Source organism: Rhodamnia argentea, chromosome 9 (genome assembly GCF_020921035.1).
Source record: "Rhodamnia argentea isolate NSW1041297 chromosome 9, ASM2092103v1, whole genome shotgun sequence".
Classification (NCBI taxonomy): domain Eukaryota; kingdom Viridiplantae; phylum Streptophyta; class Magnoliopsida; order Myrtales; family Myrtaceae; genus Rhodamnia; species Rhodamnia argentea.
Window position 1 is genome coordinate 15,168,828 of NC_063158.1, and position 27,682 is coordinate 15,196,509.

The 27,682-nt window shown below is 40.2% G+C and overlaps 2 protein-coding genes and 2 pseudogenes across 2 annotated transcripts in view; 3 read left to right on the top strand and 1 right to left on the bottom strand.

The window, feature by feature from the left end:
* The window catches only part of LOC115733118, a 146,363-nt pseudogene extending 133,624 nt beyond the window's left edge, over nucleotides 1-12,739 (bottom strand).
* Nucleotides 391-26,610, top strand: LOC125316551 (annotated as a pseudogene).
* The window catches only part of LOC125316550 (disease resistance protein L6-like), a 34,703-nt gene continuing 27,212 nt past the window's right edge, over nucleotides 20,192-27,682 (top strand). Inside the window, exon 1 of the mRNA XM_048285181.1 lies at nucleotides 20,192-20,222. The gene's annotated coding sequence lies outside the window, so the exon portion shown is untranslated. The remainder of the gene's footprint in view (nucleotides 20,223-27,682) is intronic.
* On the top strand, nucleotides 20,246-25,009 carry LOC125316552 (TMV resistance protein N-like). The gene is made up of 6 exons (XM_048285183.1): nucleotides 20,246-20,739; nucleotides 21,408-21,611; nucleotides 21,747-22,512; nucleotides 22,668-22,958; nucleotides 23,045-24,071; nucleotides 24,405-25,009. The coding sequence occupies exons 1-6, from the start codon at nucleotides 20,246-20,248 to the stop codon at nucleotides 25,007-25,009; spliced, it is 3,387 nt and encodes a 1,128-aa protein (XP_048141140.1).

The window sequence follows — 27,682 nt, forward strand, 5'->3', positions numbered from 1 at the left end:
TGTTGAGAAGAATAACGAAAAGAAAAAGGAAGAAAAGGACAAAATTCTTCTAACTTTATCAAATGAGGAGTCGGAGGGGAACACAATCAATTGTGACTTTATCAAAAGAGGAGTCGGGGGCTCCACTGGAGATCCTCAAATCTCGCCGCATGATGATGAAATGGCTCACTCTATGCCAAGGGGGGACCAATTTTTCATTCCCCAATTCACAGGACCGGTGAATTAAAAAATATTAATATTCCTTACGCAATTTCTTTGAAAGAACGTGTCGACGTTGACGTTGACATTGACGTTGACGCGGCCACATTCACCATTGAAAACATAGCTGAGTCTCAGTAATGGCCAAGGCCTGAAGGATCACATCCCATCTTTTGGCTCACCCAGACACCCCCACCCAGAGGGAGAGAGAGATCCGTTAAGCAGAACAAACTTACGCTATGGCGAGCTCAGATCCAAGTACGTCGTCGGGAAGCGAGTACCAAGTGTTCCTAAGCTTCAGAGGACCCGACACTCGCGTTGGATTCACCGACTTCCTCTTCCACAGCTTGACCGATGCTGGAATATGCGTCTTTCGAGATGATGAAGAGCTCCATGTTGGTGAAAGGATCGATGGATCGCTCCAGCAAGCGATCGACAACTCCAAGATCTACATACCCGTCTTCTCTCGGACATATGCTTCGAGCCAATGGTGCCTTCGTGAGCTCGTGCAGATCATGGCAAATACTTCCAAATCGGAAGGTAAAAAAGAGATCCTACCCATTTTCTTCGACGTGGAACCTGACGATGTTAAGCTGAAAACCCCTTTGTATCGCGATGCCATACTCAATTTGGAACGGGAGAAGAAGTTGAGCAATGAGCAAGTAGATGCATGGAGAGAGGTTCTCATGAAGGTTGATGCTATAAAGGGGTGGGAAGTGAAGAAGTACAAAGGGTAAGCTAATTGCTTTCCAGATTGTTTCCCCAATTTTCCTTTAACACTGGATCATAGATATAAAGAATTCCAGTATGGTATAATAGCTATGCTACTATAGTATTACCAAATTGAAAAAAACTATGTTACATTAGTAGAAAAAAATGGGAAACTGCTTAGCAAGGTTATCCTGTGTGGTGAGTGAATGATGATATAATGGCTAGGTAGCTAAAATCGTATTAGATTGTGGACAGTGGGAGGAAGAAGAATGGGATAATGAAATGACATGTGCATTCCCATCTAATTGTTCAATCTTGCAATACGTTAAACATTTCTCCTCTTGAATACACCATCTCCAACTTAAGTAATTGTCGGTCTAGCATAAATCCTGACATATCAATTCCAACTGCATAAATACTTATACATCTATTTTTCGCAAACGTTGTCAACGTTATTCCAAGATTTCTAATCTCATGTTGGAATCAAGTCATACTCCGGGTTATGACATGGTGCACCCATTGTTAAATTGCATAAAAGTATGTTTGGTGTGACGTTAATGTCCAATATGCACTTTTGGAAGATCACTTCCAGATTAAAGGTCCCATTAGTTGTCCGAATATTTTGTAGCTTATCTGGTGCTTGCATAACATCATTTTTTCCCCTCGTTAAAATGGTTTCCCATTGTGGCAGCCATGGTGACGTGATTAAATTGATCGTTGAAGAGGTCGTGCAAAAGCTGAAGACAAAACATAGATCCGTGACAGAACATTTAGTTGGAATTGATGATCGAGTTGCAACACTAACCGAATTGTTAGATGTCGGCTCTGACGGTGTGCGGCTCGTTGGAATTCATGGCATGGGGGGTATTGGTAAAACGACTCTTGCCAAAGTTGTATTTAACCAGCTTTCTTCTAATTTTGGAAAGTGTTGTTGTTTCATGGAAGACGTTCGAGCGAAGTCATTAAGAACCGATGGCTTAATTGAGTTACAAAAGAAGTTATTGTCCCAAATCGGTCATGGTACGGCAACAAGAAGCATTGACGAAATTGATTATGGAACAAAGAGGATTGAAGAAGTACTTAGCAATAAAAAAGTCCTCATTGCACTCGATGATGTTGCTAACTTGGAGCAAGTAGAGAAATTAGTTGGAAGGAGTACTTTGAATTCGGGGATCTAGAATATTGATTACAACTAGAAATAAAGATGTTTCGCGAATCGATAGACCAAACTATCGAATCTCGGAATATGAAATGGAGGTGATGAGTAGTGATCATGCGCTCGAGCTTCTCAAGAGGGCATGCATTTAATAGTGACTCCCCGTCGGATGATTACAAGGATCTTTCAAGGAAAATCGTAGCTGCGACCGGGAGACTTCCGTTGGCTCTTGAAGTAATTGGTTCGTTCCTCCGTGGTAAAGGGCAAGACATGTGGAGAGAGACATCGGAGAAGTTAAGCAACGCACCTCGCGATGATGTTTTTGAAAAGTTGAAGATCAGCTATGATGCCTTAAGTTACCGGCAACAACAAATTTTCCTCGATATTGCATGCTTTTTCATTGGTGAGCCTACGACATATGCAATCTACATGTGGAAAGATTGTGATTTTTTCCTAGATGCTGGAGTTGGCGTCCTCATTAGCATGTCATTGGTAAAGATCGTGGAAAATACGTTTTGGATGCACGATCAACTCGGAGATCTTGGAAGAGAAATCGTTCATCGTCAAAATCCAATAAATCCTGAAGAGCGGAGTAGGATATGGATTGACAACGAGGTCCTCGAAGCAATAAGAACAAAGGAGGTAACGTTCCTAAGAGAAAACTAATAGTTTCTCTTACCAAAAAATCCTCTGTGCTGCACTAGGATACTGTTGTCTCTTTCTTCGTTTTCCTATTGTTACCATTTTCCTCTAAAACAAAATACTGGATATCCCTCATTTATTGCTCTCATTTGCAGATGAAGAAGAACGTCCAAGCATTGACTCTTGACTTACGCAAAAGTGATAATAAGACAATCACAAGTGAGGAGATAGGAAGGTTTCAACATCTACGGTACCTCGGATTGAGTGGGGGAACCTTTCGCGGTAACTTAGCAAAGAGCCTTACCAATATGAGATGGATTTTTTGGAGTAGTCCTCCTCGTCAATTGTTTTTCAAGCCAACCAATATGCACTTAAATAATGTGGTGGTTCTTGAATTTTCAAGCAATGCCTTCATAGATGATTCGAAACTACAGAGCTTAACCAAGGTGAGTAATTTGCTTCTTACTATTCCACTTTCTTTGAATGTAATATCCGATTGTTCATCCATTGAATATCGTATTTATTTTGACAGAGGGCAAGAAAATTGAAAGTTCTTTCTCTTGAATATTGCCACAACATAAAGGGAATGCCGGACTTCTCCGGATGCCCGAATTTAGAGAGGCTTAATTTCAATGGATGTTCCAATTTAAGGAAACTTGATGGCTCTATTGGGATGTTGAAGTCTTTGATTCACCTAAAGATTAGAGCTTGCCGTTCTCTTGAATATTTGCCCGAAGAAATCGAGAACCTAGTGAAGCTGGAGCACTTCTCGGTCGAGGAGTGTCTAGTGAAGAAACTACCAGATTCCATATGGAGGTTGAAATCATTATGTGAGTTGCACTTTGACAACAACTATCCTAGAATACGTTGGGCAAATTCATGGGAGATACCTAGTGTAGTAATGCTTGAGAAACTAGAAGTGCTTCGAATCTATAGCCCCAATTTGAAAGGTCGACTCCCTCTAGCGATCGGAAATTTTCCCTCTCTAAGAGTCCTACGCTTGTCGCGAACTCGCATCGGTGAAGTTCCGCAGACAGTTAGTATGCTTCCTCGCCCGCAAACGCTTGAGTTAATAAATTGTAATGAGATTCAAGAGCTGCCGATGCTTCCCACAAGTTTAAGCAATATACAAGTGTCATCTAAATCATTGCGGGTAGTCTCGGACATCTCGAATCCGACTAATTTGGTTCCGTTGGACGTTGATGATGGCTCTCGTTGGAAAGAGGGAGGTAAAATTTGCACCGGTGATTTAGGGGGAATGGGAAAGTTATCCAAATTGAACAAGTTGAAATTGGAACTTCTCAATGTCCCCGCTCCGACCGAGTTGGCTTCCCTTTCTCAGTTAAAGGAACTTTATTTGTCTGGTTTGGATCTGCGAATGCTCACGCAACTTCCATCATCTTTGCTAGAGTTACAGTTGGATAAGTTCAATTCAGCCGTGTCACTCTCATCTAGATTAGAGAACTTGTCAAGTTTAGAGCTCACATCGTCTCAAGTGCAAGAAATTCGACTCGGCGGGCTTCAACTTTGTAACTTAACACGGTTGATTTTGGGAGGCAGTGAACCCCTCGAGAGACTTGAGCTATCAAACTTGAGGAAGCTAAAAACCGTCGGGGTATCAGCTTGCCCAAAGCTTGTTGAGATCCAATTTGTTGGGGCGTTTGAATCATTGGAGGAATTAAGTATCGAGAACTGCGAGTCCTTGGGAGGGTTAGGGTACGCGGGTGAAGCGTAGTCTGCTGGTGAGTTGACCATGGAGGAAGGGAGACTAATTCTTCCGTCGAGGGTATTATGTAAGTTGAAATGGTTCTATCTTAGTTATTGCCCAAAGATACTCCAAATTCAAGTACTCGGTACATCAGAATTGTGGAAAGAATTTTGGGTAACGAATTGTGAAACCCTGGAGAGACTCGGGCTATCAAACTTGAGGAAGCTCAAAACAGTCAAGGTTTTAGATTGCCCAAAGCTTGTTGAGATCCAATTTGTTGGGGCGTTTGAATCATTGGAGGTATTAAGCATCGAGAAGTGTGAGTCCTTGGGAGGGTTAGGGTACGCGGGTGAAGCAGAGTCCGCTGGTGAGTTGACCATGGAGGAAGGGAGACTAATTCTTCCGTCGAGGGTATTTTGTAAGTTGAGAATGTTCGAGCTTGGTGGTTGCCCAAAGATACTCCAAATTCAAGTACTCGGTACATCAGAATTGTGGAAAGAATTTTGGGTAACGGATTGTCGTCTCTTGCACAGTGTTCGGGGTTTATCAAACTTAAAGAAGCTTGAGCTGTTGGGCATCTGGAACTGCGATGGTCTACCGGTTGTTGAGGGCCTTGACGAGTTAGAGGCTTTGAAGGTCTTGTACGTTGATGACAGCCCATCAAATACCAAATTGCCAAATGATTGCCGCATCGAGATCCCTCACATTCCTCACCGTAGATCTAAGACATATTTCGAAGGCACCGTCCAATCTTACAAGCGTTATAAGGTGAGTTAGAACCTTCTCCTTTCTTTATTTCTATGTCCCTTTTTCTCTCTCGATGGATGCGGCAACGATGGCCTACTTCTTTCCCTGTCTGCTTATTCCCACCTCTATATCATTAATAACATAGGCGTACATGTAGGCTTCCGCTTCCTTCATCTAGCTACTTATTCTAACATGGTGAACTAGAAAGAGAGACTCGGGTATCTTATCGGACCAAAATGAAATGATTAGAAAGGCCATCGACTTATGAGGTAGATCATATACCTCAAATTGCGGAAATTAAAAAGCAAACAGCGGTGGAACTGCTGGTAAAAAATTGAAAGACTTGTAACTTCTTCTAGCAAAAAAAAAAAAAAAAGAGAGAGAGAAGAGAAGACTTTATCGTCAAGTGACTTATTGTAAATCAACAAATTTTTTTTTTCGGGGTCCATATGGAGCAAATAGTTTAGTTAATCATTTTCTTGATCCATTTTAATATCGAGTGCGCCCTTAAACTGCCCATTATTGAGATAAGATTGGAAATATGTAGGATTTTGAGTGAATATACAGTAGAAGAATCGATGGCTTACTATCACAGGTTGTAAACATTTTCCTACGAGAGGCGTTCTCGTAACAAAGTTTACTTATAGTGGTAAATAAATTGGAATATTTTGCTTAAGTTTATTTTGATGGTAACTTTGGCGCAAATGTTGGTATGAAACATATGACACAATACAAAGAAAAAGCAAAAAAATATTCGTCAGTTTTAGGAGATGTATCCATTAAAATTCGATCTAACTCCATAAGAAACTTCTTGGCTTGCGGCTTATTTTCTAGAATCAAACCCATTTCTCGTTCTTGTGGAAGATTTGCACTTTGATTTCCTATGTTTATTTTTCTTTTTCTTTTTTTATTTCTTTAGCTATTTATCATCACAATAATGATAGGTGTCAAGAGGAAACAGGAATCTGTCCATTTTTCGGGATCACATTGCCTACAAAAACTGTGTCATCTTTGAATCTCCTTTATTTGTTATAGAATGGATGTCACTGGTGCTAAACTATTCTAATAGGAGTTGCATTGCCTCCTATTTGTCTGAATATGGCGATTATGATATTGCTTGTCTTATTGTACATGGCAAGAAGTCTGTATCTTAGGTACTTAATGCTAGGCATTAACATCATCGATCAAGTATTATTTGAATTGAAACCAGGTCGATTGCCGGTCGTGAATTGTCTGCATTTGGTAGCACGAGAAATTGAACTCATGTTGTACATAATCCGCATGCACGGATGTGTTCCTTAATCTTTAAGCACTCTCCGTGGAGTTTATACGGCTATCCAATATGACATTGCTTCGGTTTGTTGATGTGGATTCTTTTTCTAGGAATCGAATATGTTTCTAATTTTAACAGGTTACTCATTTCTTGAATTTTTCTCGATATTGCTCGTGATTTTTTTCAGGAGTCACGCTCTCCTCGGACGTGTACGTGTTTTAGAAGCCTATAAGGTTTTGAAGACAGCTAATTTCACATATAAGCATGCACGGGAGTTCACCAAGTTTTGAAACCAGGATCAGTAACAGTTCGCCGGTGAGTCGCCCCCCACCAATCAATTCGCTCTGTTTTTGGCTGATATTTCCGAAGCACTCGGGGTCCGTTCGAAGCTCCTTCGCCGGCATCGTCACTGGCGACACTTCCATGACCGGCAATCGCATTTTACCTTCATATGCTCTTCTCTCAGCTATTCTTCGAGGAATAAAAAAAAGGCGGAGAAGTCTAATTAAGATTTATGTGAAATCGTCTCTGATTAATGATTTACTGATGATCCGTACTCATTTTGACGCTGTTGTTATAGCTTGGATTGGAATAGATGCTTCAATGTGTCAGTTGGATCTCTTGTCTGAATTGATCACCCCATGTTTGATGAAATGCCTGAATCGGATCAGCATGAATATAGCGTCGAATCTGACTGAGTTCATCTTATCTGCTTGAGTGATTCACTGTACTAGTTGTGTAGGTTGCATAAATCTAAATGATACGAACCTTTGATTCTTTACCGATAACCTTGGCCTTGATACTGTTTTCAATCTGCGAAGTTAGCTGATACTGTTGATGTACTAAATTAAAAGAACTTGTTGATTGCTGCTGACTCATAGATTGAGGTGAGCAATTATTTGCTTTGCGTGAAAGAATGAATTCTTGTGATTAGCGAGAATGATAGCGCACGCCATTTTACCGTGTTCTGTAATTTGTGTGTATCCATGGCGGTCGGGGAGTGGACTCCAAAAGATGAAAAAGAAAAAAAAAAATGGATTTGCTGGAGTTGACACTCTCGGCTTTCTGGAGCTTTTCCTCGCGAAACCGATGGAAAACAAAGATGGAATGGTGGCAGATTGCTTACAATCTAATTGCAGTCATGAGCCAAATCGTGGATCGAATTTTTGTTGTGCAGTGGTGTTTCTATGTTAAAACCCCTTGAAAACTAACCTACCTGAATGCTCACGCGCTATTCAATGTTAATATGGACGTCATCCCTCAAGGGGACACCAAAGATCAGCTTGGACAAGCACGAATGGACAAGGAGTGGACTGATTGCACACTGTTCAGACCGAAGAATTGGTAATTTGCGGCTTGTGAAATGTTGAATGGCAGCTCATTTCCTTTATTCTGATCATGCAGATCATGGTTTTTCTTTTTCGAAAGCGCGGTCACAGTCATTATCCCACACTAGGGCACAGCAGAAACTGCGCGGACATCGCTCCGATTCGGCAAACTTCAAAATTAGGTGGAATCTCTTTAAAGAGAAGAAAGGTATCTTGTTCCTCTATTGCAAACCCTGTGAACATCCCTTGTTTAAACCTAGCTGGACCTGCAAATGTCTGTTCAACGAACCTGTCAGTGATCATCCCTAATATTGGGACAAGGCATGTCAAAAAAAGCGAAGGGAATAAAGATGATGTTACTTGTTTTGAAAAGGAAGAAAAAAGAGAGAGCACACCCGTGGTATAAGGAGTAAATGCCAGGTAAAAAGTAAAAGGGTCCGTAAAAGCAAAACAAAGCAATAAAGTACATTGTATTTTTCGCTCCACCTCGAGTGTCCGCCATTTGAAACGATTAAAAATAACCGAATAGTGATATCCGTAATAAATATGATAGATGATCACCGATCTTAACTTGCGTATGTGAGTCTTTCTTTGAGTCTACTTTGATCTTTAGAGGAAGATCCCCGTTTCAAAAGAACCAAGCCTAGCCACCATCAACAATTTTTGGCAAGACCAGTTTTATCTGGGATGATTTGAGCGTTGTCCTCAATAAATGGCTGAAACTTTGACTCTTGACTTGTAGCATGAATACCCACGGGGACCCCGTTTATTTCTCTCCTAAACTAACCCCACATTACAACCTTGAGACAAAGACCCCTCCAAGGAATTTTTCCTAAATTGAGCAATTATTGTAAAACGAGTTATTCTTTTATTTTTGGAGTTTTTCTTTTTTCGACATTCACGGATTTTTTCGGAGGGCACTGATTGAGTTCATGAAGGAGGAGATACACGGAGAGACGTCACAAGGAAGATTCAAGGCAAATGAGAGAAAAATCATATAAATTTCTCTAGGAAATCCTCGGTCTCCAATTGTCTTCATCTATATCAATCGTTACGTAATCATCATCATTGTTGTTCTCATATGTGTCCACATCCACGACTTAAGCTCTGTGTTTCCTCTATTGGCGCGAGGTGAAGGCATTTTCGAAATTATGAAAGCTCGGTGAGGACAAAGTTAGAATGAAAAATATAGGGAAAAGTACACTTTTAGTACCAAAAGTTATGTACGGAGATCACTTTGGTGCCAAAAATTTTAATTGGATCACTTTAGTGCCAAGTCGGAGACAAAAAGATCACTTTGGTGTCTTAGGCGAAATTTTTTGGCCAAAATTGCCATGAGTTATTAATAATTAATTTTTTAATATAAAATAACAATTAAAAATAATAATAAGTCCATGCGGGCTGCCACGTGGACTTTTACACTTCAAAATAAATTAAAATAAATCAAATTCAAATTTAAAAATTAACTAATTTTAATAAGTTTAAAATTTAACAAAAAAACCTTTAAAAAAAAAAAGAGGACAAACCATATCATGTGGCGAGCCGCCGCCCCTACCATCTAAATAGATCACCCCCTGTTTGATGAAATGCCTGAATCGGATCAGCATGAATATAGCTTCGAATTTGACTGAGTTCATCTAGTCCGCTTGAATGATTCACTGTACTAGCTGTGTAGGTTGCATAAATCTAATTGATATGAACATTTGAGTCATCACCGATAACCTCGGCCTTGACACGATTTTCAATGCTTTATGTAATAATCTCGACTTTGCGGGGTTAGCTGAAAGTGCCGATGTACTGAATTAAAAGTAAATGTTCATAGCTGCTGGCGCGTTCATTAGGAGTAGATTGAGGTGAAGAAATATGTGTTTTGTGCGTAAGAATGAATTATTGGGATGGCCGAGAATGATAGTAGCTCGTGTATTCTGGATCAATAGGGCAGTTAGATTCTTAGGATCAATAGTAGCTCCTCTCTCTCTCTCTCTCCAGCCGGCCATCAAGCCCGGCGAAGCTCGCTCCCGGCGAAGCCAGCCTTGCCTTTGGCCGATCGCCGGGCTCTGCGGCCAGCTGGAGGAGGAAGAAGAAAAGGAGAAAGAAAAGAAAAAAAAAGAAAAATTAATTAATTAATTAACTAATTAAAAAGTTAGAAGAAAATAATTAGTTTTGTTCCTAACATGGGGTGACGCGGTACGACAAGTAAGCCAAAACTGTTCATCAAACGAATTTCTCAAGATGGGACTACCAAAAAAGAAACACTGTTTGGAGGCGCAGGACAACATAAGTTTGTATGAATCGTTTGTCATGTGATTTTCTGTCCGCATGCCTAATCCACACAAGAGAAACAAGAGCTTCCTATGATTGAAGCACCACATACAAGCACGCGTCCTCAAAAGCTGAAACATGAGTCAATGACCTGCCTCATCAATCATCATAGGATTGACACTGCAATTAGGTTATTCTCTTCTCATCATGTGAAGAGCCCCCCTTAAAGATACAAGTTGAGGAGATAATTCGACTAAAATTGCAAATTCCGGATATGATCCGGGAACTGCAGAACAATGGACAGCCAAAGACCGCACATTCCGTGAGCATCGACTCACGATCACAAGTCCCCAAGAGTTTCGGGCGTTGAAATGGTACAACCATCTCATCTTCTCTATACCTTCAATCTGAATTCTCGCTGTAAAGAAGCTAACAAGTTCTGCGGTCCGACCATCGCCATCCTAAACTTCTTATTCCCTCCTCCAAGATTGTTTCTTCTCCGCTCCAAGTCCTTCAGAGCATTTTCTCTCTGATTAGTAGCCAATGAAACTTTACTAGCAGACTCGGCAGTCAAATTTTCCTTGCAGATGGCCATTTCTCTTCCCAGGTCACCATCCTTATCACATAACAAAACTAGAATGTTAACGAGAATCAACTGAGACATCCGATTAATTGCTCAGTTAAAGTTCTGATTGGCACTGCCTTTGAAAGTTCGATGGAAAGCAAGAATAGCGCTCTTAGCTTCCTATTCGAAAAGTTCTGATAGACACCGTACATAGGTTTTGCAAAATTCATAAATAACTCAGCTATGAGTTTCGGATTGGCCTATTTTTCCAGTAAATCATTATTCAGCAGCACAATCAGACATGCCATAGTGTCAAAGAAAGCAATGTCCTAGCATCAAGATGGAAGATAAAACAACCAGTACATTGTGTACATTGTGTTCAAGAAACAGTGTACACATAAGACTGTGGGTTCTCTTATGTTTATTGTGTTCAGACAGACCTTGAGCAAACAATCAAACAAATGTGGGTTCTCTTATGTACATTGTGTTCAAGAAACATCTCCATAGAGCTCACAAAAATGTCTCCAGAAGATGAAGAAAAGACCGACTCAGGGGGTGCCTACTGATCCTATGCCAACACCTTCAGCAACTCGTTAATGGGTGAGAAAAACGCCTACTGATCCTATACCAAGATCTTAAGTTAGAGGTTTAAAGGGGTAAAAGAAAAAATGGTGAACTAGATCTTCCACCAATGAGGACTATTTCAAGCTGTTATTGATCTAAATGTGCTAAGGCCTGTCAAGAATCATCGTGATGCATCATCGCATCGACATCAGTGTGCGAACTCTCTTTTGGCGCTCTGCTTTTTTAGTGTTCGATGTCCTCTTAAGCCTCCTTAGCTCATTCATTACCAGTCTTTTGACCGTGTCGATTTCATGCATAAGCTTCCTCTGGGGTGGGAGGAACTCTGACTCGCCAACACGAGACTGGTTGATAATGTTGCGCAATATCTTCGGCACTTTGCCTACAGAAAGCGGGCCAGGTTTTTCTGCAACTGCTGGACCAGGGTTTTATAGAGAAACGCCATGCTTGAGTGGAGCACGCGTGCGTGGATCAGAAGATTCATTGATGCTCAGCTCAGCGATTGCCGGACTATCTGCTTGACGTCCTTCAGTTTCTAAAAGCCGAGCCCTTCTCCTTTCATACGCCTGAATTTAAGTGAAGACATTAGACCAGCACCCACATAAGTGTACATAATTGTGCAGGATATGCATCTACAGAGCGGTCAAGCAAAAGTCCTGAAGTGGTATCAATTGCATAATGAGGTATAAACTGTGAAATCATGATCCGGAATGACGAGAAAGGACGCCATTGAAGAGAAATAAAAGGACGATAAATTAGCGCAAACAGATGTAGAGTTGTGACTATGATATGCAGAGTTTAATTACTTCAAGCAACAGCAGAGAAAGAAGGGAACAAAGCCATAACATTGGTAATGGGCAGATCCAAAAAGTTTACCACGCTGATTGGTAATGGAAACCAAATAAACATGACCAAACACTTCACAACTACTCAGTTCTCACCACTCTAGCAACTCGACACAAGTGCTGCAACATTGAATTACGAGTGGCAAAGACGCTCATAGACATATAAGATGGCATTTCATTGCCAATTAACCTGGATTTGCATAATGCTCTGCAGACGTGGAGATAAATCGTCCAGAGTTTGGATCAGACCGAGCCAAATTTAAATGCTAATCCTATACCGAATTTAAGCAATAATCCCCTCAACTAGCTTGCTGATCGAATCCGTGATTAGTCTATCAATAGAACGAAACTAGACATGAAAAATTGAAGTGCAAAGCGCCACTCAACACTGGAAAACATGCACCAGTCGTACTTAATTCTAGAAACTTTAATCAAAACCAGACACATTGATTTAGCAATTACTACTCTGAAGAGCATCGTTACCCTCCAAACAGATGTAATATCTGTCCTTAAGGCAAAACAGTTTCACTCTTTATCTTAACCCAGGCAGTGAAATCTGCTAAATGAGGAAGTGAACCGAGCAAGACCGAAGAAGAAGAAGGCGGGGTCGTGATATGCCTTGAGAGAGATGCAACTTGAGAGGGGTCGAGGATGGAATTCGAGGAGGGTTTTTGCTGAAGTGGGTTTCGATTCTGGACGGTGAAATCGGAAGAAAGTTTCAATCTTTTTCCAGTTTGGAGCTCCATCTAAACTGTCTTCGTTTCTGGGAATTAAAATTGACAGTTCAAAATTTCGAGCCGTTTGCGAGCTTCTTCGAACTATAAAAAAAAAAAAAAAAAAAGAAGTGGTTTCGAGTCTTGAAGAAGTTGCCACAACATTGCTCCGAAGACTTCTGCCGCGCGCCCTGGAGGTAGACATGGCAAAATGAAACCGTGGGCCCGAAACCGACCCGGAACAGGCCTGTTGACCGGACCCACGGTTCCATAATTATCGGAACCAGCGGTTCCGAGGCAGTTCAGACCCTTTTTTTTTATTTTAAAAAAGGGGAGTCTCGGGGGGAAAGAGTCGTTGGGTTCGAGAACCGACGATTCCGAATCCGAATCGGAACCGGCCTCTTCAAGGGCTGGTTTCGGCTCCACCTTTTCATGGAATCGGAACCGGTGGTTCGGCCGAACCGGCCATGTCTACCTGGAGGCATCGAAAATGACATGGCTCAATTTTGTTGTCCTTTCCTTCCACAAGAAATCGCAAAAAAAAAATAAAATTAAAAAAGCTAAATTTCGCATAAGGGTAATTAAGAGAAACGGACATAACGGTCTTTTTCCGTTGGCCGATCGAGAACTTAAAAGAGTAATGTTTTAAATGGATTCGTTCGCATGTGATATTCGGCACATGAAATCCGACGTTTTTTTTTTTTCGCATAGAATATTTGGTCATTTGTCAAAAAGTTATTTTCAATTTTTGAACTTCCCCTACGGCGAGCTTGAGATCCGATTGGAGATTCAATTTCGTGTTGGGCCTATCCAAATTGACGATTACGACACAGTTGCTTCACATGGATCGGATGTTTGAAAAAGAAAGGAAAAAAAAAAAACCGCTCCATCGCCGTTGTTCTTCTCATTTTGCTTCCTCTATGGACAATGAGCGTGAAATTGTGTTCTCCATGCATTCTCTCTCGCCTTCTCATTCTTCTTCTTTCTTCTTCAATTTCGTCAAGATCTATCTATATCTCCCATCCTCCCAAAAGAAAATGCAATTCTCCGGAACTTGCTACTAACTCTTGAATGAGCTTCCTACGGCTTCAAATCAATGTTAATTTTTGTTAGGCACTTGAGTATAGAAGTCGAACTTCTAGTGTTACAAAAAAATCAAGTTCATTTGTGAGTATGGTCATGCTTTTGTCAAGATTCGATATTTAGTCTTTGGTCGATGATTTCTAGTAATGTACAGCTACTGAGATATATACAGCAGTTTTTTTTTTTTTGGGTCGACATATATATAAACAGTGATTGTTTGTCACGCCTAGCTACGTAATATAAGCTGGTGAAGGAGTCAACAAAGCTCGAGCGTTCCACTTCAGGAAAGTTTGCTAGCTAGGGTTTTTGTTTCCCTTTTGTCGATTGTGGTTCAACTCTCAAATTCCTCCCTTCCTAATACCGAATGCTTCCTTGACCGGGAGAATTGATGAACTCGGGGCTCGGTTGCCTGAGGATTGGCTGGATTGGGCGAACTCGCATCTAGGCACAAAGTCGTTTGTCGTACTACATTTTAGAAGCAATGTTGATCACGTGCCTACATGGGCTAATTATTTTATATTAAGACACTAATGAGACTGAATCTATAAAATGATTGAATGCACGAGTGGACTTAAAGTTACGTTGAGAAAGTCCACACTTGCGCCGGAGAGAAATTCGATACTTTATCGTATGACAAAACTATGATAAGAACATTGTTCATATTGACCAGAATTCGTCTTGCACCTATGGAAGCGGTAGGTCAGGGATCTGATATCCGTCAGCAACAGCAGCAAGATTATTTGAGGAAACAATTTTGTGGGAAAAAGACGATAGGAGCTTTGGATGGAGAAAGGGAGACTGGACATGAAAATTTTGGTCGTTTATCCATTTTTGCAAGCGATATAAGTGGTAAGCTTTAAGAAAAAATGTTCTTCAGATTATTCATTTTTCGAACGGAGCCTCAAGCTGCATTGGGATGGAACAAAGAATGACAAACTGGTAATGCATAAGAATAGGTACTTTTTATCGGGGAGACATTGTCTAAAAAATCCTAAACCTATTATACGGCGGCTAATTTAGTTTAAATCTTTCACTTATGGCAATTTAATTCTAAATATTTTGATTTTTTTTTAATTTACTCATGTTGAGACCTGATTTTGGCCGTCTCAAATCCATATTTTCTTATAAAATATAGAAGGCTCAAAGTAGCGCAGGCAACAAAAAAAAAAAAAGACAAAATCGATAAACATGCAATTTATATGAATAAATTAAGTTACAAGTTTTGTTGGTATTATTATTATTTCTTAGTATAAAAAATTTTATTATTAAAAAATAAATAAATAGATAATATAAAAAGTTCGAAAAAAAAAGTCGGACGGGATCGGTTTGCGCTCAGCCCACGCGAACCGGCCGGCCCTTTTCTGTTTTTCTTCCCTGGCCTTTTCCCTTTCCTCCTTCTTTTCTTTTGTGCACAGCCCGGCCCAATCGGCCATCTCTCCCTCTCTCCCTCACAAGCACGAGCATGACCGGAAACAGATCGCATAACTGTTGATATACATTTGTAAGGGAGAAAAACAAGTGGATAAATGATAAGAAACATCTGATAAATTAACCTAAATTACATAATGTCAATAAGTAACTCAAAACGAGAGTGAAAGATAAATACTAGTTGGTAAGTTAATCGGAATAAGGTCGGTAAGTCATTAAAATAAATATATCTTTGAATTAATTTTATTTTCCATTCTTACCGACGCTTTAGATTACGTCAGCTACATTTCGGTGAGGGCGCGGAGGTCCTTGACAACCATATATAAAAAAACCAAAGAAGAAAATGAAAAAGATATAAAAAATAAAAAATTAAAACATTATTAAAAATTTTCCGCGATCGTATCATATAGGATGGCCGGCGTCCATATCAGCGATTTCCTGCCAAAATTGGCTGGATAAAATTAATTGGCACAAATGCAAAAAAGTTTAGAACTCAATAGGCAAAAAAGAAATGGTTATGACTGAATTGGCATAAGCGTATCATGTTTAGGACTGTTTTGGTAACTTTCTAGAATGGCGACGGATGACTCATTGGGATAAATTTTAGTTTAACGTGAGTTGCAATATTGGGAATGTGCAGTTTTATTTCTTATAATTGATTAAGCAAAATGTACTAGCAAAAGAATAAATACGTGTCTTTCAAATGTGGCAACCAAACAAAAGAAAAGTATCCACATATTCTTCATTTCCTTTGTACTAAACTTGGCCTTAGGGCAATCCTTGAACTGATATGTGAAGCGTTGAGGAATCTGTGTCCGACAGGATTAGCGGTGTCTTATTATGACGTTTCTTGCATACAAAGCTAGTGAGTGCCATTTGGGCCCGTGGGCCCGGAACCGGCCCGGAACCGGCCCGTTGACCGGCCCGGAACCGGCCCGTTGACCGGGCCCACGGTTCCGAACCACAAAAAAAAAAAAAAGATGGTGGGCCCGGGGCAGAGAGCCGTTGGGCTCTGCGCCTGAGCAGGCCCCTCCCTCCCTCCCCCCCCGCGCCCGCTTTGGGCCGTTGGCAACGGCTCTTTGGCCGTTGCTTTTCATTTTTTTTTTAAAAAAAAAATAATAAAAAAAAATGATTCTTGCCTATAAATACATATGCTTCCCCTTTCATTTTTGTTACAAATTCTCCGAACAATCTCTCGAATTCTCTACGAAATCCTCTCAAATCGCTCAAATTCTCCCAATTCTCTCAATCCCGATCAATTCTCTCAAAAAATGGCAAGTGGAAGCAGAAATGCTGACAAGGGCAAGATGGCTATGGGAGATTCCGACTATCCCTTTCATGAATACGATCCTCGTAAGTATGCAAGTTGGGAAGACGACGACGATAATATCAACTATGTCCCGATTCCGAACGTCGAGCACATCCCAACACAAGAAAGTCTTCATCCTCCCACCGGTGTCGAAGAAACGTCAACGGCAAATGAGCCGGAACGGAAGGGCCGAGATAATACATCGGACTTGTGGCTACACTTCGACAAGGTACGTGATGAAGTCGAAGGTAAGTATAATATAAAATGTAAATATTGTTCGCAAACTTATAAATTCACGAAAGGAGACGGCTACGGAACATTCCGTCGGCATTTGACGAAAAAACATCCAACGCAAGCGGGGATCGACAATACGCAACAACAAATTTCCGGGTACGCCACTTCTAAGCCTCATCCTTTATTTCGTTTCACTGAAGCACTTTATAAACAAACATTAGGTGAATATGTTGCCCTTGATCATGCTCCGTTTAATACTTGGTGAAAATTTTAATATGAAATATTTGATAAATACTGCGTTGGTTCCATAGCGCCAACTATTCCAAAAAATACTCTTAAACGCGAAGTTTTTCATCTTTATAAAAAAGGAAAAAAATCTTTAGGAAAATTTTTTGCGGAATTCAATGGACGTGTGCATATAGGTAGCGATATTTGGAGTGATCCTTGGCAAATTCATTGTTATATGGGTGTCACGTGGCATTGGATAGATGACAATTGGATGATTCAAAAAGACTTATTGCATTCCGAGTTTTTGATGAAAGCCATTCGGCTCATAATATTTATAGAATAATTAGGCAAGTTTTAGAAGAATATAATTTAATAAATAAAGTATTTTCAATTGGTTTTGATAATGCCGCCGCAAATACCGCTTCTATTCCCGAATTAGAAAATATTTGCAAACCCACTTTTGGCGGACAATTTTTTCACATTAGATGTGCTTGTCATGTTTTAAATTTATGTGTACAAAATGGTTTACGAACTCTTGACACTTCTCTCGCCCCAATAAAAAGTGCAATTAAATTTTTATGGAGTCGTCCCCAATGTATGAAATCATGGGGAAAATTTTGTAAACAAAATGGGAGAAGGCCAAGAAGATTTCCAAAAGATATTCCGACTCGTTGGAATTCTACGTACGAGTTGCTTCGGCAAACTTTTGAATATAAAGATTTATTATGTATGTTTATTTCACAAAATATTCCCGAAATTACTTTACTTCCTCAACATTGGGACGTTTGCAAGAAAATTTTAGATATTTTGAAAATTTTTAATGATGCTACTAAGACTTTATCTGGTATTTATTATCCTACAACGCATTTATTTTTAATAGAGTGTGTTAATATTAGTAGTGTTTTTAGTGAATATGAAAAAGATACCGAATTAGGTCAAACTATTTTAGTAATGCGAGAAAAATGGTTGCATTATTATTTGCAAATTCCTCTTGTCTATTTAGTTGGTATTGTTTTTTATCCACGTATTAAATTAGACGGTTTACAAAATTATTTGAATGTGTATTATCATGATTGTTTACATTTGGATGATTCAATAGATATTTTAAATATATTATGACATGTTAAAGAATCTATAGTAGCATTATATGGAGAATTTTGTAGTAGATATGGTTTAAGTGATTCCGGATCTTTACAATCTACTGCCTCACGTAGCGAAGGTGGTAGTTCACTTAGTAGAGGGTATAATATGCTTAAGAGTAGGCAAAAAAAAAAAAAAGGGGCAACAGGTAATATTTCTGAATTAGAAAAATATTTAACCACTCAATTTGAGTTTCGTGATGCAGAACATAGTACAGATTTCGAAATCCTGAAGTGGTGGAAGAGTCACCAAATCGAGTATCCAGTTCTCGCCCTCATCGCTCGTCAAATATTAGCAACCCCTTCTTCAACGGTTGCAGTTGAACAAGCATTTAGTTCTGGAGGATTAATTTTGGACTCTCGCCGTTCAAGATTAAGCCCGAACTCTGTGGAAGCTCAAGCTTGTGTCGGCGATTGGACGAGGGCGAAATATCGACACCAAGAGTTAGATCGTGAACATGAATTTTTTAGCGATGATGTTGGAGATACCACCGCCACGGGTACCACAACGGGTAGCGACGATTGACGATGAGGTAAGTTGGGGTTCTCAAAGGTAAAAAGAACTACATGGGCTTTGATTCTTCTATCCCCAAGAAGATATGTAGGTCGCTTAATGATAATTCATTAAGTTCAAGCCCATTCCTTTTTTTTTTTTTTCCCATATTTTATTACAATGTACAATTTAATTGTATTTTATAATTTATAATTTATTATATTTATTTTATTATTTATTATTTTAAAAATTATTATTAAAAATGAATCGGAATGAACCGGCGGTTCCGAACCGGAACCGGAACCGGCCCGGGAACCGGCCCGGAACCGCCATTTTTCACGGCCGGTTCCGGTTCCACCTTTTCGTGGAACCGGAACCGCCGGTTCCTGAACCGGAACCGGCGGTTCCACCGAACCGGCCGCGTCTATACAAAGCTAGGCATAAAGGGAGTAAAAGAAGGACATCAAAGTTAAGAGAGGGAGTTTCGAACAACTTTACTTTACCTTTTTTTTTTTTTTGGTATTGTCTTACTTTTGTCGGCCATTTAGCCTGAGATTTTTCTCATGGCCTTATGATCTTAGAGGAGCAAGTATTGGGTGAGTATTAAGCAGAGCAAGTTGCATCAGGACGGCGATTTAGCAGAGATGTTTTCTTCTTCTTTTTTTGCTTTTCTCAAGAAGATTTTTTTTTTTTTTTTGGTTTCCTTTTTGATCAACAAAGCAACCGTAACTGAAAGGAGAAGAAAGAAATACAATAATAACTTCAAAAATCGAATTTTCTCTAATAATCGTCTAGTAATACCTGTCATCAAAAGTAGGCAAGCACCTAAATGATATAATCCGTACATGCGACTTTCATCGAATACGGCTTTTTCACGTAATTTGACATGTGTCTATCGGATCGAGTATGAAATTCCGTTTACTCACTTGAAATCGATTATCATTTTTCCTTCCTTCCCTTTCTAGGATTGAAAGTCCTGTATTCTATATATCCATGCGATTAAATAGGAAAAAAAAGTGCTTGGAATCAATGTTATTTGGTTGGACCGGTTTTATAAAAAAAAAAAGTGAATGCATTTCAGCTTATCTGAATTTATGTTGACAAGATAAACAAAAGGAAAAAGGAAGAAAAAGATAAAACTATTCTAACTATAGGAAAGGAGAGTGGGAAGGGAACATAATCAATTGTGACTTTATGAAAGTTGGTCGGAGGCTCCACTGCAGATCCTATAATCTCACTGCATTATGATGAGATGACTCTCTGTGCAAAAGGGGGACCTATTTACCTTCCAATTTCTTAATTTTCATTCATACTTATCTCAGTTTTATTCCCTCTAATTCGTTTATAGTCCATGCATAGTAAAAGTATGGAAAAAGTCGATTCTTTACGTACTGGTGAATTAAAGACTATCGATATTCTTTACGCGATTTCTTTGAAAGTATGTGTTGATGTTGACGCGGCCACATTCTCCATTGAAAACATCGGGTCAGTCCTAGTAGTGGCAAATTACTTTGTCTCGTGCCATCTTCAGGCGCACCCTCCACACACACGGAAGGAGAGAGAGAGAGAGAGAGATCTGTTCAGTGGAATAAATTTATGCCATGGCGAGCTCAGATGCAAGCACGTCGTCGGGAAGCGAGTACCAAGTGTTCCTAAGCTTTAGAGGACCCGACACTCGCGTCGGATTCACCGACTTCCTCTTCCACAGCTTGATCGACGCTGGAGTATGTGTCTTTCGAGATGATGAAGAGCTCCGTGTCGGCGAAAGGATCGATGGATCGCTCCAGCGAGCGATTGACAACTCCAGGATCTACATACCTGTCTTCTCTCGGACCTACGCTTCGAGCCAATGGTGCCTCCGCGAGCTCACGCAAATCGTGGCAAATACTTCCAAATCGGAAGGTAAAAAAGAGATCCTACCTATTTTCTTCGATGTGGAACCTGACGATGTTAAGCTGAAAACTCCTTTGTATCGCAATGCCATACTAAATTTGGAGCGCGAGAAGAAGTTGAGCAATGAGCAAGTAGATGCATGGAGAGAGGCTCTCATGGAGGTTGATGCTATAAAGGGGTGGGAAGTGAAGAAGTACAAAGGGTAAGCTAATTGCTTTCCAGATTGTTTCCCCAATTTCCTTTTCACACTGGACCATAGATATAAAGAATGCCAGTCTGGTATAATAGCTATGTTACTATATTATTACCAAATTGAAAAAACTATGCTACATTAGTAGAAAAAAATGGGAAACTGCTTAGCAAGGTCATCCTGTGTAGTGGGTGAATGATGATATAATGGCTAGGTAGCTAAAATAATATTAGATTGTGGACAGTGGGAGGAAAAAGAATGGGATAATGAAATGAAATGTACATTCCCATCTAATTATTTAATCTTGCAATACGTTAAACATTTCTCCTCTTGAATACACCATGTCCAACTTATGTAATTGTCGGTCTAACATAAATCCTAAAATATCAATTCCAACTGCATAAACACTTACACATCTATTTTTCGCAAACGTTATCAACGTTATTCCAAGATTGCTAATCTCATGTTGGAATCAAGTCATACTCCAGGTTATGACATGGTGCACCCATTGTTAAATTGCATAAAAGTATGTTTGGTGCGACGTTAATGTCCAATATGCACTTTTGGAAGATCACTTCTAGATTAAAGGTCCCATTAGTTGTCCGAATATTTTGTAGCTTATCTGGTGCTTGAATAACATCATTTTTTCCCCTTGTTAAAATGGTTTTCCATTGTGGCAGCTACGGTGACGTGATTAAATTGATCGTTGAAGAGGTCGTGCAAAAGCTGAAGACAAAGCATAGATCCGTGACAGAACATTTAGTTGGAATTGATGATCGAGTTGCAACACTAACCGAATTGTTAGACGTCGGCTCTGACGGTGTGCGGCTCGTTGGAATTCATGACATGGGGGGTATCGGTAAAACGACTCTTGCCAAAGTTGTATTTAACCAGCTTTCTTCTAATTTTGGAAAGTGTTGTTGTTTCATGGAAGACGTTCGAGCGAAGTCATTAAGAACCGATGGCTTAATTGAGTTACAAAAGAAGTTATTGTCCCAAATCGGTCATGGTACGGCAACAAGAGGCATTGACGAAATTGATTATGGAACAAAGAGGATTGAAGAAGTACTTAGCAATAAAAAAGTCCTCATTGCACTCGATGATGTTGCTAACTTGGAGCAAGTAGAGAAATTAGTTGGAAGGAGTACTTTGAATTCAGGATCTAGAATATTGATTACAACTAGAAATAAAGATGTTCTGCGAATCGATAGACCAAACTATCGAATCTCGGACTATGAAATGGAGGTGATGAGTAGTGATCATGCGCTGGAGCTTTTCAGTAGGCATGCATTTAATAGTGACTCCCCGTCGGATGATTACAAGGATCTTTCAAGGAAAATCGTAGCTGCGACCGGGAGACTTCCGTTGGCTCTTGAAGTAATTGGTTCGTTCCTCCGTGGTAAAGGGCAAGACATATGGAGAGGGACATCGGAGAAGTTAAGCAACGCACCTCACGATGATGTTTTTGAAAAGTTGAAGATCAGCTATGATGCCTTAAGTTACCGGCAACAACAAATTTTCCTCGATATTGCATGCTTTTTCATTGGTGAGCCTACGACATATGCAATCTACATGTGGAAAGATTGTGATTTTTTCCTAGATGATGAAGTTGGCGTCCTCATTAGCATGTCATTGGTAAAGATCGTGGAAAATACATTTTGGGTGCACGATCAACTCGGAGATCTTGGAAGAGAAATCGTTCATCGTCAAAATCCAATAAATCCTGAAGAGCGGAGTAGGATATGGATTGACAAGGAGGTCCTCGAAGCAATAAGAACGAAGGAGGTAACGTTCCTAAGAGAAAACTAATAGTTTCTCTTACCAACAAATCCTCTATGCTGCACTAGGATACTGTTGTCTCTTTCTTCGTTTTCCTATTGTTACCATTTTCCTCTAAAACAAAATACTGGATATCCCTCATTTACTGCTCTCATTTGCAGATGAAGAAGAACGTCCAAGCATTGACTCTTGACTTACGCAAAAGTGATAATAAGACAATCACAAGTGAGGAGATAGGAAGGCTTCAACATCTACGGTACCTCGGATTGAGTGGGGGAACCTTTCGTGGTAACTTAGCAATGAGCCTTACCAATATGAGCTGGATTTTTTGGAGTAATCCTCCTCGTCGGTTGTTTTTCAAGCCAACCAATATGCACTTAAATAATGTGGTGGTTCTTGAATTTTCAGACAATGCTTTCATAGATGATTCGAAACTACAGAGCTTAATCAAGGTGAGTAATTTGCTTCTTACTATTTTATTTTCTTTGAATGTAATATTTGACTGTTCATCCATTGAATATTGTATTTATTTTGACAGAGGGCAATAAAATTGAAAGTTCTTTCTCTTGAATATTGCCACAACATAAAGAGAACACCAGACTTCTCCGGATGCCCGAATTTAGAGAGGCTTAATTTCAATGGATGTTCCAATTTAAGGAAACTTCATGGCTCTATTGGGATGTTGAAGTCTTTGATTCACCTAAAGATTAGAGCTTGCCGTTCTCTTGAATATTTGCCCGAAGAAATCGGGAACCTAGTGAATCTAAAGCACTTCTCGGTCGAGGAGTGTCCAGTGAAGAAACTACCAGATTCCATATGGAGGTTGAAATCATTATGTGAGTTGCACTTTGACAACAGCTATCCTATAATACGTTGGGCAAATTCATGGGAGATACCTAGTGTAGCAATGCTTGAGAATCTACAAGTGCTTCGAATCTTTAGTCCCAATTTTAAAGGTCGACTCCCTTTGGCGATAGGAAATTTGCCCTCTCTAAGAGTCCTACGCTTGTCGCAAACTCGCATCGGTGAAGTTCCAGAGACGGTTAGTATGCTTCCTTGCCTGCAAACGCTTGAGTTAATAGATTGTCATGAGATTCAAGAGCTGCCGGTGGTTCCCACAAGTTTAAGCAATATACAAGTGTCATCTAAATCATTGCGGGTAGTCTCGGACATCTCGAATCTGACTAATTTGGTTACGTTGGACCTTGATGATGGCTCTCGTTGGAAAGAGGGAGGTAAAATTTGCATTGGTGATTTAGGGGGAATGGGGAAGTTATCCAAATTGAACAAGTTGAAATTGGAACTTCTCAATGTCCCTGCTCCGACCGAGTTGGCTTCCCTTTCTCGATTAAAGGAACTTGATTTGTCTGGTTTGGATCTGCGAACGCTCACGCAACTTCCATCATCTTTGCTAGAGTTACAGCTGGATAAGTTCAATTCAGCCGTGTCACTCTCATCCAGATTAGAGAACTTGTCAAGTTTAAAGCTCACATCGTCTCAAGTGCAAGAAATTCAACTCAGCGGGCTTCAACTTTGTAACTTAACACAGTTGATTTTGGGAGGCGATGAACCCCTCGAGAGACTTGAGCTATCAAACTTGAGGAAGCTAAAAACCGTCGGGGTATCAGCTTGCCCAAAGCTTGTTGAGATCCAATTTGTTGGGGCGTTTGAATCATTGGAGGAATTAAGTATCAAGAACTGCGAGTCCTTGGGAGGGTTAGGGTACGCGGGTGAAGCAGAGTCTGCTGATGAGTTGACCATGGAGGAAGGGAGACTAATTCTTCCGTCGAGGGTATTATGTAAGTTGAGATCGTTTCGTCTTTATCGTTGCCCAAAGATACTCCAAATTCAAGTACTCGGTACATCAGAATCGTGGAAAGAATTTCGGGTAAAGGATTGTGAAACCCTCGAGAGACTCGGGCTATCAAACTTGAGGAAGCTCAAAACCGTCGGGGTTTCAGCTTGCCCAAAGCTTGTTGAGATCCAATTTGTTGGGGCGTTTGAATCATTGGAGGAATTAAGTATCAAGAACTGCGAGTCCTTGGGAGGGTTAGGGTACGCGGGTGAAGCAGAGTCTGCTGATGAGTTGACCATGGAGGAAGGGAGACTAATTCTTCCGTCGAGGGTATTATGTAAGTTGAGATGGTTCCATCTTGATCATTGCCCAAAGATTCTCCAAATTCAAGTACTCGGTACATCAGAATTGTGGGAAGAATTTTGGGTAGCAGATTGTCGTCTCTTGCACAGTGTTCGGGGTTTATCAAACTTAAAGAAGCTTGAGAAGTTGGGCATCCGGAACTGCGATGGTCCGCAGGTAGTCGAGGGCCTTGACGAGTTAGAGGCTTTGAATGAGTTGAACATTGATGACTGCCTACCATTGGAGAGGTGGATTGATGTATCAACTACGAAATTGCCAAATGATTGCCGCGTCATCAGCTACCGCGGAGATAAGAGACATTTCGACGGCAGCGTCCAATCTTACAAGCGTAATAAGGTGAGTTAGAACCTTCTCCTTTCTTTATTTCTATGTCCCTTTTTCTCTCTCGATGGATGCGGCAACGATGGCCTACTTCTCCCCCGGTCTGCTTAGTCCCACCTCTATATCAACAATTTTTGTATAATTATCAATGTTTAATATTTCTGTGAAATTATCAACCTAAATTAAAGTGAAGGGAACATTTTAAGGGAAAATCGATGCTCTTGACACAAAGGTCTACCTCTGTATGGAGATAAGTCGAAAGGCTAATTCGCGATCTATGGACGAATGTTTACAACTTGTGTTTAGTTAGTAATTTTCTTAATCCATTTTAATATCGAGTGCTTTCTTAAATTGCCCATTATTGAGATAAGATTGGTGATACATAGGACTTTGGGTGAATACACACTAAAAGAATCGATGACTTACTAACACAGGTCGTAAATATTTTCCTACGAGAGGCATTCCTGTAACAAAGTTTTACTTACGGTGGTAAATAAATTGGAATATTTTGCTTAAGTTTATTTTGATGGTAACTTTGGCACAAATGTTGGTATGAAACATATGACATAATACAAAGAAAAGCAAACATTATTCGTCAGTTTTAGGAGATGTATCCATTAAAATTTGATCAGACTCCCTAAGAAACTTCTTGGCTTGCGGCTTATTTTCTGGAATCAAACCCATTTCTCGTTCTTGTGAAAGATTTGCACTTTGATTTCGTATGTTTATTTTCCTTTTCATTTTTTATTTCTTTAGCTGTTTATCATCACAATAATGATAGGTGTCAAGAGGAAACAGGAATCTGTCCATGTTTCGGGATTTCATTGCCTACAAAATATTTGCACTTTGAATCTTCCTTATTTGTTATAGAATGGATGTGACTTGTGCTAAACTATTCTAATAGGAGTTGTGTTGCCTCCTATTTGTCTGAATATGGCGATTATGATGTTGCTTGTCTTATTGTACAAGGCAAGAAGTTTGTATCTTAGGTACTTAATGCTAGGCATTAACATCATTGATCAAGTAGTATTCGAAGTGAAACCAGATCGGTTGCCGGTCGTGAATTGTCTGCATTTGGTAGCATGAGAAATTGAACTCGTGCTATACATATTCCGCATGCACGAATATGTTCCTTAATCTTTAAGCACGCTTCAGTTTGTTGATGTGGATTCTTTTTCGTACTTCGACCGCAACTTCTTATACCCTATCTGAGTATATCCTTTATTGGAATCGAATATGTTTCTAATTTTAACAGGTTACTCCTTTCTCGAATTTTTCTCGATATTTCTTGTGAGTTTTTTCAGGAGTCACGCTTTCATCGGACGTGTCCGTGTTTTTTAAGCCTATAAGGTTTTGAAGACAGCTCATGTCACATGTAAGCATGCACGGGAGTTCACCAAGTTTTGAAAGCAGGATCAGTAACAGATTTCTTACTCTGCTCTTTGTGGCGATTCACATAGAGCAGAGTAAGAAATCGTCTCTCAATCCACAAATTCCAGAAGCTTCTCTACCACTGGTCGACGCCGGAATCCACCATCTCCAATCACGAGCATTTACCGTCATTTGCCACCGGAGTTGCAGATCCACAGAACCGAGAACCATCCACACGGAACAAAAGCTGGAAGCTGGAACCATTCACCGGAGTTGCTGACTAATTTTCTGAGGCCGGTCCGGAGCAACCACCATGACATCGCCAGTTCACCATTTCGAAGTCGCGCCCCACCAATAACAGCTCGTGACGGAAGCGCTCTTGGTCCGTTCGAAGCTCCTTCGCCAGCGTCGTCACTGGCGACACATCCATGACTTCCTATTTCTTGTCCAATCACAGTTTGTGACCGGCGATCGCACTTTACCTTCATATGCTCTGCTCTCAGCTATCCTTGGAGGAAAAAAAAAAGGCGGAGAAGTCTAATTAAGACTTATGTGAAATCGTCTCTGATTAATGATTTACTGATGATCTGAACTGATATTGATGCTGTTGTGGTAGCTTGGATTGGAATAGATGCTTCAATGTTGCAGTTGGATCTCTTGTCCGAATTGATCACCCCATGTTTGACGAAATGCCTGAATCGGATCAGCATGAATGTAGCTTCGAATCTGACTGAGTTCATCTTGTTCGCTTGAATGATTCACTGTACTAGCTGTGTAGGTTGCATAAATCTAATTGATATGAACATTTGAGTCATTACCGATAACCTCGGCCTTGACACGATTTTCAATGCTTTATGTAATAATCTCGATTCTGCAAAGTTAGATGATACTGTTGATGTACTAAACTAAAAGAACTTGTTGATTGCTGCTAACTCATTCATTAGGAGTAGATTGAGGTGGGGAATTATTTCCTTTGTGTGAAAGAATGAATTCTTGTGATTAGTGAGAATGATAGCGCAGGCCATTTTACCGTGTTCTGTACTTTGTGTGTATCCATGGTGGTCGGGGAGTGGCTCCGAAAGACGAAAAAAAAAAGAAAACTGGATTCGCTGGAGTTGACACTCTCGGCCATCTAATTTCAATGTTAAGATGGAAGTCATCCCTCAAGGGTACACCAAAGATCCGCTTTGACAAGCACAAATGGAGAAGGAGTGGACTGATTGCACCCTGTTCAGACCGAAGAAGAACGGTCAGGACAGTTAGTATTCAACGCCCATCCTGGTTTTGGTAATCTCCTGAAATATGCGTCGACCAGCCTACAACAAC

Excerpts from the sequence above, each read along its gene's own strand:
- LOC125316552 (XM_048285183.1), top strand. The coding sequence starts at position 20,246 with ATGGCGAGCTCAGATGCAAGCACGTCGTCGGGAAGCGAGTACCAAGTG. Across the intron at positions 21,612-21,746 it reads ACGACTCTTGCCAAAGTTGT|AAGAGGCATTGACGAAATTG; the intron begins ATTTAACCAGCT and ends TGGTACGGCAAC. Across the intron at positions 22,513-22,667 it reads AAGCAATAAGAACGAAGGAG|ATGAAGAAGAACGTCCAAGC; the intron begins GTAACGTTCCTA and ends TCTCATTTGCAG.